Source organism: Gobio gobio (genome assembly GCF_949357685.1).
Source record: "Gobio gobio genome assembly, chromosome: 25".
Taxonomy (NCBI): Eukaryota; Metazoa; Chordata; class Actinopteri; order Cypriniformes; family Gobionidae; genus Gobio; species Gobio gobio.
The window spans coordinates 20,527,159-20,539,913 of NC_137121.1; the positions used below are offsets into that span (position 1 = coordinate 20,527,159).

General features: G+C 36.3%; 1 protein-coding gene across 1 annotated transcript in view; it reads right to left on the reverse strand.

Annotated features, from left to right (window-relative positions):
• The window catches only part of dock4a (dedicator of cytokinesis 4a), a 67,931-nt gene extending 59,053 nt beyond the window's left edge, over positions 1-8,878 (reverse strand). The window contains exons 1-7 of the mRNA XM_079808963.1: positions 8,801-8,878; positions 5,836-5,876; positions 5,559-5,614; positions 4,993-5,089; positions 4,000-4,148; positions 2,705-2,789; positions 491-642 (exon numbers count right to left, since the gene is read on the reverse strand). Of these exons, the coding sequence (XP_079665089.1) occupies positions 491-642; positions 2,705-2,789; positions 4,000-4,148; positions 4,993-5,089; positions 5,559-5,614; positions 5,836-5,876; positions 8,801-8,864 (644 nt within the window). The 5' untranslated portion in view covers positions 8,865-8,878. The remainder of the gene's footprint in view (positions 1-490; positions 643-2,704; positions 2,790-3,999; positions 4,149-4,992; positions 5,090-5,558; positions 5,615-5,835; positions 5,877-8,800) is intronic.
• Positions 8,879-12,755: the final 3,877 nt, after the last annotated feature.

Below are 12,755 nucleotides of genomic sequence, written 5' to 3' on the forward strand. Positions count from 1 at the left end.
ATTAATCCCAGATACTAGTTCCCAGTAGTGGCACGATCAACGCAATAGTCTGAGAGCGTCATGAAAATATACTCAAGGTAAACGCTGATGGACGACTGGTTGGGGTTGGAGACGTCTTTCAGACAGCTGGAAGGAATACAGTGATTCATAATTCATGAAATCGAGGTCAGATTGAATTTTTCCTGTTTTTCTGCTGGATCTGGTGGAGTCAATAGTGACAGACTTTTGTTGCATTCAAACTCACAACCTTTATGATTACTAACTCAAATGTTTAACAACTATGCATTTAAATATTTCAGCTGTTTGTGTTCATACAATGAATGTGAATGGGGTCCAAAACAAGGCAACATTGGACCTCTTTCGCTTTCATGTTTTTCATGCAAGTTTAAACAATGTGAGCATGATTAAATCACACCATTTTTATTTTTGGGTGAATTAATCATACTTTAAATCAATTAAAAACTTGGTTGTCTAGGATCAGAATTGGCACCTGATTGGTCGCATTTCCCTGCTGTCATAGACAGAGAAGAAGACTTCCAACTCCTCCCCCAGGTTTGAGCTCATCATGCTCTTCATCTGAAGGAACAGGTGGTGCATACTGGCCTGCGGGGGAGCCTCGCGTCTACGATGACGTCTCTCCATCTATTTAAAAGAAAATATCATTACAATGACAAAGACATTTACAACAACAAGATCACTCAAAATTTCCATTAATTATCTAACAGTACCCCGTCTGCACATACTATATCTTTGTGTAAGATACTAAATCTGTCTGTTGTTGACCATAGATATCAAACATAATAAATATAATAAAAACAGACCATTAGAACACAAGCACTGTTTTTATATTTAAGCTTTGGATCTTTCCTTTGCTCTTCTGAAGAACATGTTGCAGAAAGATCCTTCAAAACGGCACTTAACCCTGGGGACACCACATTGGTGTCTTTTTTGCTTGCGCCCTCACTTCCTACTATCCACTCTGTAAACGCTCTCTCTTAGTCTAGTACATCCACACCCACATCTTGTTCTCTTTTGTTTCTTTCCTTATTCCTTTAACCCCTACCCCCACACCTCTGCCCACCCATGGACCAGTGAAAACTGGGACACGTGTGGTCAGGGCTGCAGCTGAGAGAAAAAGAAAGAGAATTTTGTGAATTCTGACTACATTGAAGTTGTCTTACTAGCTCTCTTTTAAAAACCGTGTAAGCTAGGCAGCATTTTTAAGGCATTATAGAATCCTCCCGATACAAAGGCTTAACTTAATAATGCAGCCTACTAAGATACTTTCTTCAAACGGAATTCAAAAGCAGAACTACATGTTTCCTTTGCGGATAATTCAATTACATAATGCAATAATCTGTGAGGAAAATATTTGATTTCATCATAAGATTATTCTTTTAATACTGAGATAAATAATTAATAATAAAATAAAAATCTTTACCCCAAATTTGTGATATATATATATAAATAAATAAATACATAGATCAAAATAATAAAATAATGGTGTGTGCCATGTATATTTAATACTAAAAAGAACAGTATTTATGGAATTTTAAATAATTAATAAAAAATGTTTTTTTAATTGAAATATTTAATAACAAATATATTAAAATAAATTAGGGCTGTCAAACGATTAATCACGATTAATCGCGATTAATCGAATCCAAAATAACAGTTTGTGTTTACATTATGTATGTGTGTGTACTGTGTATAATTATTATGTATATTTGAATACACACACCGATCATCACCGATCACACCGATCATTATATATACCTGTGTGTGTTTTTATGTATACATAATAATTATACAGTACACACACATATCTTATAAAAACACAACATTTTATTTTGGATGCAATTAATCGTGATTAATCGTTTGACAGCACAAAAATTTATTATAAAATAAAGTAATCAATAACTTAATCAAATAAAAACTTGCCATGTGCTATGTATATTTAATACCGAGAAGCATAGTTAAAAAACACAATTTATAGTATTAAAAATGATAAAATAACATTTATATTATAAAATAAAATAATAAAATTAAATAAAATTAAATAATTGAATAAAATTAAATAAAATTAAATAATAAAATTAAATAAAAATAAATAAATTAAAATAAAATAAAAAAATAAAACGATATCATTCCATGCCAGTTAGGATGCTCCCTTTGAAGGCAACTTGTGTAGGCAGTGGGCAGCTCAGTAGGTTTTGGAACAGATATTATTTTCCAATCTGTACACAGACACTGTTGTGGCTTTGAGAGATTCGAACCAATTGTGCCAATGATGCTGCATGTATGCCAAATTATAAGGGCAGGAAACTGCATGCGTGAAGTGTCTCTGCAGTTTGCAAACAGCCTGTTAATGTGCCATTTAGCATTTCTCTCTTGTTCTTAATTACTATCATTTCCCTATGCACAGGCGACTGGAGGTGTGTATGTGTGTGTGTGTATGTGTCTCTTTGTTAAAACAGAGGATGAAGCATTCAAGAGAGAGCCTTGGCGTCAGGTCGAGCTGCAGTTGCCATAGTAACACAGCAAAGAATATGGGCGGCAGAGGAGGGAGGTGAGGTGACTCATGGGTAATGGGAATGTGTGTGTGTGTGTGTGTGTGTGTGTGTGTGTGTGTGTGTGTGTGTGTGTGTGTGTGTGTGTGTGTGTATGTATGCATGTACGTGAGCTTGAATGTATGACTACCCACCAGCCGATACAGCTCTGTGATGCTGATCTCATCAGGGTCCACCATGCCGAAGTCCCTCCTGGGGACCAGATCCAAACCCAGCTGCCTGTCACACACAGAAATACACATTTTTATTCTACCAAATTCTGTCAAGATTTGCATTTGCCATTTTGTTTATTTCAGTACTATTTTCAGATTTAATTTTAATTTTAGTTTAGTTCATCAATGGATTTGTTAGTTACACTTTAATTTTATTTCATGGACACATTTTTATATTATATATTTTATACTATATTGTATTACTACATATATAATATTGATAGTTTTCTATATAAAATATTAATTAAATTATATGATATTTAATTGATCTAATAATTAATTGCAATTAATTACTATTGGCTGAGAAAAGCAGTCAAACGTGCCATAACCGCAGAAAATTTGTGAAACTGCTATTAAATCAATATTTATTCTAATCAAGTGAATTCATAAAATGTAATAATTTACTGCAATTTTCTGGATTGTGTGTTTTATGATTTAATACAAATGTATTATCAAAAATGGTATTAATGACACCACCATTTAATGAATCTTTTAAAATGTAATCAAATTAAATCTGAAGAATTAATTTTATTTGGACAGGTCATCATTAAGATCTGTGAGAGTGTATATAGCCCTATTTGGACGGGTTGAGTTGTCTAAACAACATTTGTGTTACAATTCTTATCACTTGATGTCTGTGATTTCATGTACCATTTTGGACGGGACTATTCCGTGATTCTGTCTGCGTTTCCATAGGGCCCTATTTACGACAATAACCCAAGTAATTTCTGCAGTTTTTCCAAGTAAACAATCTGCAGTAACTTTCCCAAAGCATGAATCAAATGTGAGAATAATCCGTTTCATTGAAATGAAATATACTGAGAGACAAAAAAATCATACGTAACACGTCCCACTCATTACTACCATCTGCGACTTATTTTTTTGAGAAAAACAGCATATAAGCATTCGAGCACATGGCTGACAGATTGCCCAGCATTTGCCGGCAGTTCATCATGGCCCGTCCCCGCCACTGCGTCCCACCCACTGTTTTTATGTGTAATGCACAATATATTTGCAATCACTGAAAAAAAACAACACAATGTGGCGACAACAGGAAAGCAAAACTCTAATGGCATAAATGAATCAAACTGAATGATTATGCATTAAACTTGTCACAATACCCAACATTTCAGTAGTCGATACGAATACCATCATGATAATGACAGAATTTGTATTTGTATTTGAGCTCTTGAGGTGCATCTAAGGGTATAACTCACTCATTGCCCCAGTCCAGCCGTGCCGTGATGTGCTGTTTGATGTCACTCAAGCGGTCATGTGTGAGGTGACCCACTAGAACCTGCTGTCGTAGCTCCAATATCTCGTTCATCACATGCCACAGTCTGTGAAAGAGATCCCCTTCATTTCTCTGCGAGAGACGGAAAGAGCGCGAGTGGGTGACAGAGAAACGGTTTACCTTTTTTTTTTATGGCTATGCAGCCCATACGCAACAAACTGCGGTCAGAACCAGCAATAACTTCTTGAGCATTTTAAGCTACAATAGTTTGTCTGTTTGATCGGACCACATGAGCTAGTCTTTGCTCCCCATGTGCATCAATAAGCCTTGGCCGATCCTGTCGCCGGTTCACTACTGTTCCTTCCTTGGAGCACTTTTGATAGATACTGACCACTGCAGACTGGAAACACCCCACAAGACCTGCAGTTTTGGAGATGCTCTGACCCAGTCGTCTAGCCATCACAATTTGGCCCTTGTCAAACTCGCTCAAATCCTTATTTTTCCTGCTTCTAACACATCAACTTTGAGGACAAAATGCTCACTTGCTGCCTAGTATATCCCACCCACTAACAGGTGCCGTGATGAAGAGTGTGTCACATGATTCTTCAGATTTGTTGATTTGGTGCTCAAGACGCATTTCTTATTATTATAAATGTTGAAAACAGTTGTGCTCCTTAATATTTTTGTAGAAATAATGCAAAATACAGTTTTGGAAAATACAGGGTTCCCAGACAAATACTGTTTTTAACTGATAAATTCACAAGTCATTTGTAATTCCAGGATAAGTTAAAAAATCTTCCAATAATTTCCACGATTTTTCCAGGTCTGGAACCCACAATTGAAAAATTCCATCATATTTCCAGGTTTCCCGTGACCTTGTGAATCGCGTAAAAATATACATTATTAATAAATTCACTCGTGATTGACAGTTAAATCAACTCAATTTGTTCAGTGTAACACAAAGGGTGATATTTACCATGTAGAGCTGCTTCCACATGGTGCCCCAGTCTCTCAAGGTCATAGTTATCTCTGTAATGACCGAGTCCTCAGTGGGTATGACGGTCTCAAACTGCCTGCAGCGCAAGACACACAAACACACATACTCATCTGCACAAGTCCATAGAGAGCAGTGACCTCACATGACCCTGAGGACTAACACTGACTCATGAGGACATGTCCGCAAATACATTAGCAATGGCTTGTGGGATAGTGAAGGCTCCTGTCACTTCAATACAGCGGACGTGTCATTTTGCAAATACATTTTATCTAAAGCATAAAGATGGTCCCTGGTAGGAGTGGTAGTTTTTTCTAAAGGGCACTGGTGGCAGGTCAAAGGTGAGATTTCATTAGCCGTCCAGTTCATGGGTCACCAATTCCTGGGATCGAACCCATTATCCCTTACTTTAATAGATTCTAAACTGTCTTTCTTTCAAATAAATGCAATAACAATTATCATTTACATTTTTGTATTATCATAAGTGTGGCTTAATTGTCACTATTGCCACTATTTACAGTATGTATGTTTTTTTGTAAGACTCATACCCTTTGTTCTTGACGTGGGCATTCTTGAGGTGAATATAGGAGCTTGGGAATATTCCCTGGGGGGAAAAACCACAGAAAGTTATTTAATGAGCCGATCACTGCATGTAAAACACACAATAGTAAACAAACATGCACTACCATCTGTATATAAATGTGCTGAGATTCAAAGCAGAGGAAAAAATACACAGATAAATCAAAAAGAACAGACAGAAATAAAGAAATCATTTAAATTTTGCACATTGTTACTGTGTCAACAGCGACGTAGGATTGCTCTCACCTTTACATTTGGATTCTTCGTGACGAATCCTCTGTACCATCCTACAAAATGCCATTTATAATTATTTCAAACTTTCACATTTCAACAGCATAATGGATTATGTATTAAACATTTCCAACCATTTAAACTTTAAGGCCTGGTTTCACAGACAGGAATTAGACTAAAGGCCCCGACTTCAAGCGAAATCAAAGAACGAACTGGTGTAACGTCATTTCGAACAAAATCAGGCCGGATTGAAGTTCGTTTTGGGAGTTCCGGAAAAGTTTAGCCTGACAAGTCAGACCCACATCAAGATGTTGGGTCTGGGAACACACCATTGGCAGGGCTCGATCTGAGGGGCGGGATAAACGGTTGTCTTTCAAATTCCCTCTGCACGTGATAGGATAGCGCTACAACCAACCAGAGCAACGAAGAAGGTGAAGCGGAGCTAGTTGTTAGATTAAACTTTCGCTGTATCCGGTCGACTCCGAACTCTTTTCTTAAGAATGACTTCAGTGCAGTTCTTTGTTCTTTTCTCAAAGAAAAGCTTAACTCCAAGTCTTCCAGAGTCGTGGCCAAAGCCGACTCGAAAAACCGCTGTTCGCCAGCTTCTTTGTTTACAAGCAGCACGCGGAACCATCACAACTCTGCCGTCATTATGTTAAGCCCGCCCACCGACTCTATACACAATGTGATTGGCCTGACTAGAGTTTGGTTTTTCCAGCTCACAAGCCAAAGGAGAGTTGCTAGACGCCCTGGCTGCAAATTATATTTGCTGCCGCTAGGGTGCGTCTAGATTCCTAGGCTAGGAAAAGTTTGCTTTGGCTGGTAAACAACATTGTACTATCATTGGTCCGTGGCGATTATGTAATAGGTGGGTGTGCGCGGAGGCTCCGCCTTCTTTCACGTGGAAATCGCCTCTTTTTCATTTCTCCTGTTGAGTCCGTCGAGGTCAGACGTCCGCGAGTGAAACATGAACTGGAGAACTCCTTTATAGCAGAAAATGAAGTTTCTACTTCAGATGAAACGAGACACTGACACGGTTTTTCATGTTTAATACGGTAAAGCTGCTTGACGTGACTTCACTAGAGTGCCGAATTGCAGAGCGTGTGCAAACAAACATATCCACATCGCTATGATCAGATGCTTTTCTTATGCTTTATTAAAAGGCACAATATGTACGATTTTTAGATTAAAATATCCGAAAACCACTAGAACACTGTTATATATTAGGGCCGGGACTTTAACGCATTAATTAAGATTAATTAATTACACAAAAAATAACGCATACATTTTTTTTAACGCATTTTAATCGCACTTATTTTTGCACCGCGGAACGTTTCTCACTAGATGAGTTTCGGCGGACCGATTATACTGGAGCACCAACTAGCGTTCATGACTTCAGACAACAACAAACCACAGTGAAGTGAACATGGACGAAGAAGCCGACGAGACCGCTTTGGTTGGCCCCGTGGATGGAATAGTAAGGGTTTCCAATGTTCTGAAAGTACTTGAAAGTATTGTGTTTTACTTAAAAAAAAACGTTTACAGAAGGTCTACCTACCATAGGCTAACGTTACCTGAATTTCTGAAATGTAGGCTACTATATTTCTAAATATGCTATTGCTACACACTTAATGGCAAAAATTGTACTGGTCTGCTGGACTTGGTTGAACAAAAATAAACAATATTTTGTTGTTTAAGCTTATGTATTCAGTAATTATTCAATGGTATACTAAAAATCCATGTGAAAAAAAATGACTTCTCACTGTTCTCAGGTCAAATATTTTTATGCGATTAATTTCGATTAATTAATTACAAAGCCTCTAATTAATTAGATAAATTTTTTTAATCGAGTCCCAGCCTTAATATTTTGTTGACCTGTGTACTTACATTATCCCAAACGATTCCAACAAAGCTTATTTCTCTGGATTGAAACACTTTTAACCAGTGTTACGGGCCGTGTCCTTGCGTCGCCTGTCAATGACGTCATATCAGTGCTACCCTTGATTTCCATAGAAACCATGGAAACACCAAATGCACTTTAATATGGTGTGTATGTTATTAGACAGGCGAGCAACCGTTTGGATATACATTTATCAACAGAAAACAAATAGTTTTACAGCACGTGTTTGAATCGTAAAAATTGTTAACATTTTTAAACATGAAAAACCAGTGTTACACTCAGGTCTCACTCATTAGCATTCGCTCCCACAGCTCTCGGCACGTCCTGCTTCATACCACCATAACGTTAATAAAACTTTAATTCATTCATGAACATGATTTCTGCCCGAGCCCGTCGGATTCCTTTCCATCGGCTGTGGAGGTGAAGAGTCAGCACTACAACTCCCAGGATTCCACGCTTATTCACGACGTCATCAAGCTACATCTTTGTTAAACTTACATACGGTGCCTTTAACATGCTTGCTGTTTTCTCAAATTTGTTCGGTGTCTATTTTGTTATTAAGAGGAAAGTGCGCAGCACATATTTGCATATTCGGCGGCGTCAGATGTTCGCTAACAGTATATCGCTGGTCACGTATTTCGAACTTCATTTTATCCCGAAACTGAGAACAAAAAAGAACTTCGCCGTGAGTATATCGGGGCCTTAAACCAGGATTAGGCCTTAGTTCAATTAGGAAATTTAAGTATCTTTTATAAATGTTCCTTAGAAAAAAACATTACTGATGTGCATCTTGAGATATTTTAAGATCTGTCAGTGCAAGTTGCTTTCAATTAAAACAGCTCAAACATGCAGTTAGGCTGGGACTATAGCTTAAACCTGGTCTGTGAAATCGAGGGTAAGTATGTGATGCAAAAGTATTCTGCATTCACTAAGGGTGTTTCTTCAACTTTTGACCCTGTGGACTTACAGTATATAGAAAATATACTAAAATATACAACTGACTGCATATCAACAAATATATTCAACATAATCCATCTCCATAGCTGAGGATCTACAGTTATAAAGAGCAACATTGACTACCTTCACATTTCTCCAGAATCTGCACTGTGTCGCCGATCTCCAGCGGGAGTCCATGCTGAACCATTCCTCGAAAATTTGCCAGCACTGAGGGAAAAACAAGCAAACAATAAATAAATCAACGTGTGACATGATCAAAGTTACAGTTCTGAAAGTTTACAAAACCTGCATCTTTAGTTCAGCCCAGTGGACGAAGTGATATAAAAATTACATTCAATATTCACTGCAAACAGGGATTTAAAAGTAATTCTCAATTCACTTGTGAATAACACCCAACCCAACCCAGCGCATATTTCTTTATGAAAAATAAACCATACTATGCTTAGATCTGCACTTCTAACATTATCTCACTTCTCTTAAATAAACCCTGAGTCACCTCCCAAAGCACAAGTTACATAACAAGTACAAGATCTCGCCACACAGGAGCACATAGGCTCAACCTATCAACCACTTTCTGCATTCATATGCGTACGCTCTTTATGCACAAATATGTTAATTTTGAGTGTTCATTTGCATATCAAGTGGGTTAGGAAACTATCTGACATGGAAATAAATAAATAATCATATGCATAAACAAAAACGACAGAGTTCTGACACTGCTCAGAGGTTAAGCAGGCTGCCAAAACAGCCATGTCAGCTTTTAAAGACGAGATGTGTTGCTGCTGTGCTCAATGCCTGTCAAAATGTGAAGCAAACACACAGCATTCGTCCTGAATCCACCAGAGGGGTCGCAAGCAAGGCCGTAACCATGTCCTGAACATTGGGGGGGACCAAAGTTTTTTTTTTTTTTTTTTTTGGAGAGGGGTAAATCACTTTTTATTTAAAAAAAATTACATAATTCATGGATTTAAGGGAATAAAGAAGAAATAAGAATGGTAAAATAAGTTCTAGATCTAATTATAGTTGTGAAGTAATCATTTAAACTTTGCACATAATATTGTATTTAAAAATATGTACACATTCACTCTTGTTAGTATGTCTAATATGTCAAAAAAAACACCTTTCCTTCACTGTAAAAACTAAAAGCATTGCGTTGGAATTCACACTCATCTTCAGTGAACATTAAGCCCCGCCTTCTTTTATCTGATAGGCCATCATTTTGACATTGATGAGCGCTATTCATGACTGTCGCGAAGGCTTGGAGGGCAAAACCACGATAGAACTCCATTGAACTGCAGCACAATCCTGTCAAATTTCCATCTTAAAACAAAAATATGTGAACAAGATGCACATTTTGGGCACTTATGATCCACATAAAGCACCTGCTGCAGTATTTCAATCACTAAAAACAACGGGACGTTCTAAAACATTTAACGTGAAAAACACTTTAGGGTAGGTAGCACCAATAAAGATGCAATTAAGCAAAGTTTAAGACTAATCTAGGATTTGTTGATATGGGTTTTATTTTAAATCGAGTTGTTGCACCACTTCATTTTAAACAGATTAATTACGCAGTAAAACCGTGAGAATTATAGAGCTGATCAAGCAGCAGGCGGAGGGGTGAACTGACGCCAGGCTAAAGAATCCTTATTTGTATAACCCACACTTAAAAAGTGCCGTAATGTACTAAAACAGTGATATTAAAAGATCAAATTCAGTTCACACTGTTTTTTATGATATACAGGCGAGCAGATGAGCCCAGAATATGAATGCAACGCATTTTGTTTATAATGGGTTTCGATGGAGAAAAAAAAACAGAAACCTAATATTCTGTGTTCATCTGCTTTCCTGTATTTTTTTTTTTTTCAAGAATTTTATTTTATTTTTACTTTATTTCTTCATTATGATATCAGGCAGTTGATATTTCTGACTTTATTTAAAAAAAAATCTAAATGATAATGCATTTTTGAATAAATGAATTGATAGAACAAAAATTTTGTGTGACCGTGACGTCATTGGCCCGAATATCTTATTTAACCAATGAATTTTCACAAACTTTTCCACGATATTTCATATGCGCTTACTGGATTAAGGACTTTAAATAATAAATTAGATTCAGATGAATCTAATCTAATGACTAATTTCGTGAACCAGCTTAGAGTGATCAACTGAAAAAAACAATCAAAAGAACAACTGCTCACAAATTGAACTTTGCTAAGTCCTTACAAACAAGTCCTGACACACATAGCAATCTTAGCGGTGAGTTTTGCATGGGCAAACAGTCACGTCGTCTTCAGGAAATGCACAAATCTAGTTCACAGAGTGAAATATATTAAATTGCATATGATTCTTATTACAACTTAAACCACTATTGCAACCTCAGCCATTGCCAACGGGAGTGACAAAAGCTCTGTTGTAATAGGACAGGCAAACCCGTATGAGCTGTGCGCCTGTGCTAAACGCTTTCCCACGGTCCTGCTGTCAGCGCTGTGGACACACACTGCTGCTTGGCAGAGAGACAGGGCAGCCAGAGGCCGTCTCGCATAACCCTTACCAGGTGCAAAGAGCCCTCCGGACCACTATAACACTGTCCCTGTGACTCAATCGTGTGGCTGGGATATACAGGAATAATGCAGGAAGGTTCAGTCTGCGACAATACGGCTGCTATGAGACATCTAAGCATTCTAGAAAGGTTAAGGTGGCATTAATTAATGTGGTCACATTTAGAGACTGAATAATATTACGCACTTACAGCTTTTAAATCTCTGTGAATATGAAGAATATCACACACACTGCACATTTCTGAGCTGGGTATGTTTGGAAAAAAAGGTCACGATGGACTGAGCGATTGTCCCTTGCATCACTCCGGTTGCTATGCTGACACGTTTTTCTCTGCTGTGTTTATAAATAATTCCCCCACGAGTTAGACTGTTATGAACTGTAAGAACAGTGTGTAACAATTAAAATGCAGGTATGCATAAAAGCTTTCTAGCCTGTGCATTATTCATAATAAAAAACATTACTGATGCACAAATCGCCTGATTTTTTTAATCAGCCAGTATTGTATATAATTGTTCATTTCCCCTATTTTTACATTTATATTAACTTTAATATAATGTTTTCAACTGTGTATTATAATGTTGTGGTGCCTTAATTCACTTGTAGCATTTAAAACAACTGATTTATTTTTATTTTTTATTTATTTGAACAAAAAAGTTTCAAATTGTAATGCTGACTATATATTGGATATCAACCATAACACGAAAATAATTATTGTATCAAACAAATTTTTTATTTAATAGCCACAGTACAAAAAGAACATCATTTAGATTTTTAGATAAATTTGAGTCATATGTTTGGAAAAATATTTTTTTAAATGTTTTTGTAAGTATCTTCTGCTCACCAACGCTTTATTTATTTAATCAAAAACACAGTAAAAAATGTGCATATTATTATGATTTCTGAAGGATCATGTGACTGAAGACTGGAGTAATGATGCTGAAAATTCAGCTTTACATCACAGAAATAAATTCTATTTTAAAATATATTAAAATAAAATAAAAGTTATTTAAAATTGTAATAAAATTTCACAATCTTACTGTTTTTACAGTATTTTTGATTAAATAAATGCAACAAAATACATTTATGTAATGTTTCTAAACTTTTGACTGGTACTGTAAATATAAATCTATAAATATATAATGCATACATAAAATGTATATAATATTCAAACATAAATATCATTTTTAAAATGTTAAATGTTAAATTTTTAGCAAAAAAAAACTACTACAAATGATTTACTAGGTTTTTACATTTACAATAATAACAACAGGAAATGATACTACAATGTAACTTTATCAAAGGTATGCATTAATACAATGCACATATAACTTAATTGTTTGATGCTTCCATGACTATCATTCGTGCAATTTTGACCAAATCTCATATATGTTACCAAGCAAAAACAGCACTGCTGCGATTCGGCCTGAAACATTCTCACACTGCAGGCTTCATGAAAATACCACAAAACACTTATCCAGCATATTCTGTAGCTCCATCATTACTTACTATATTTTAC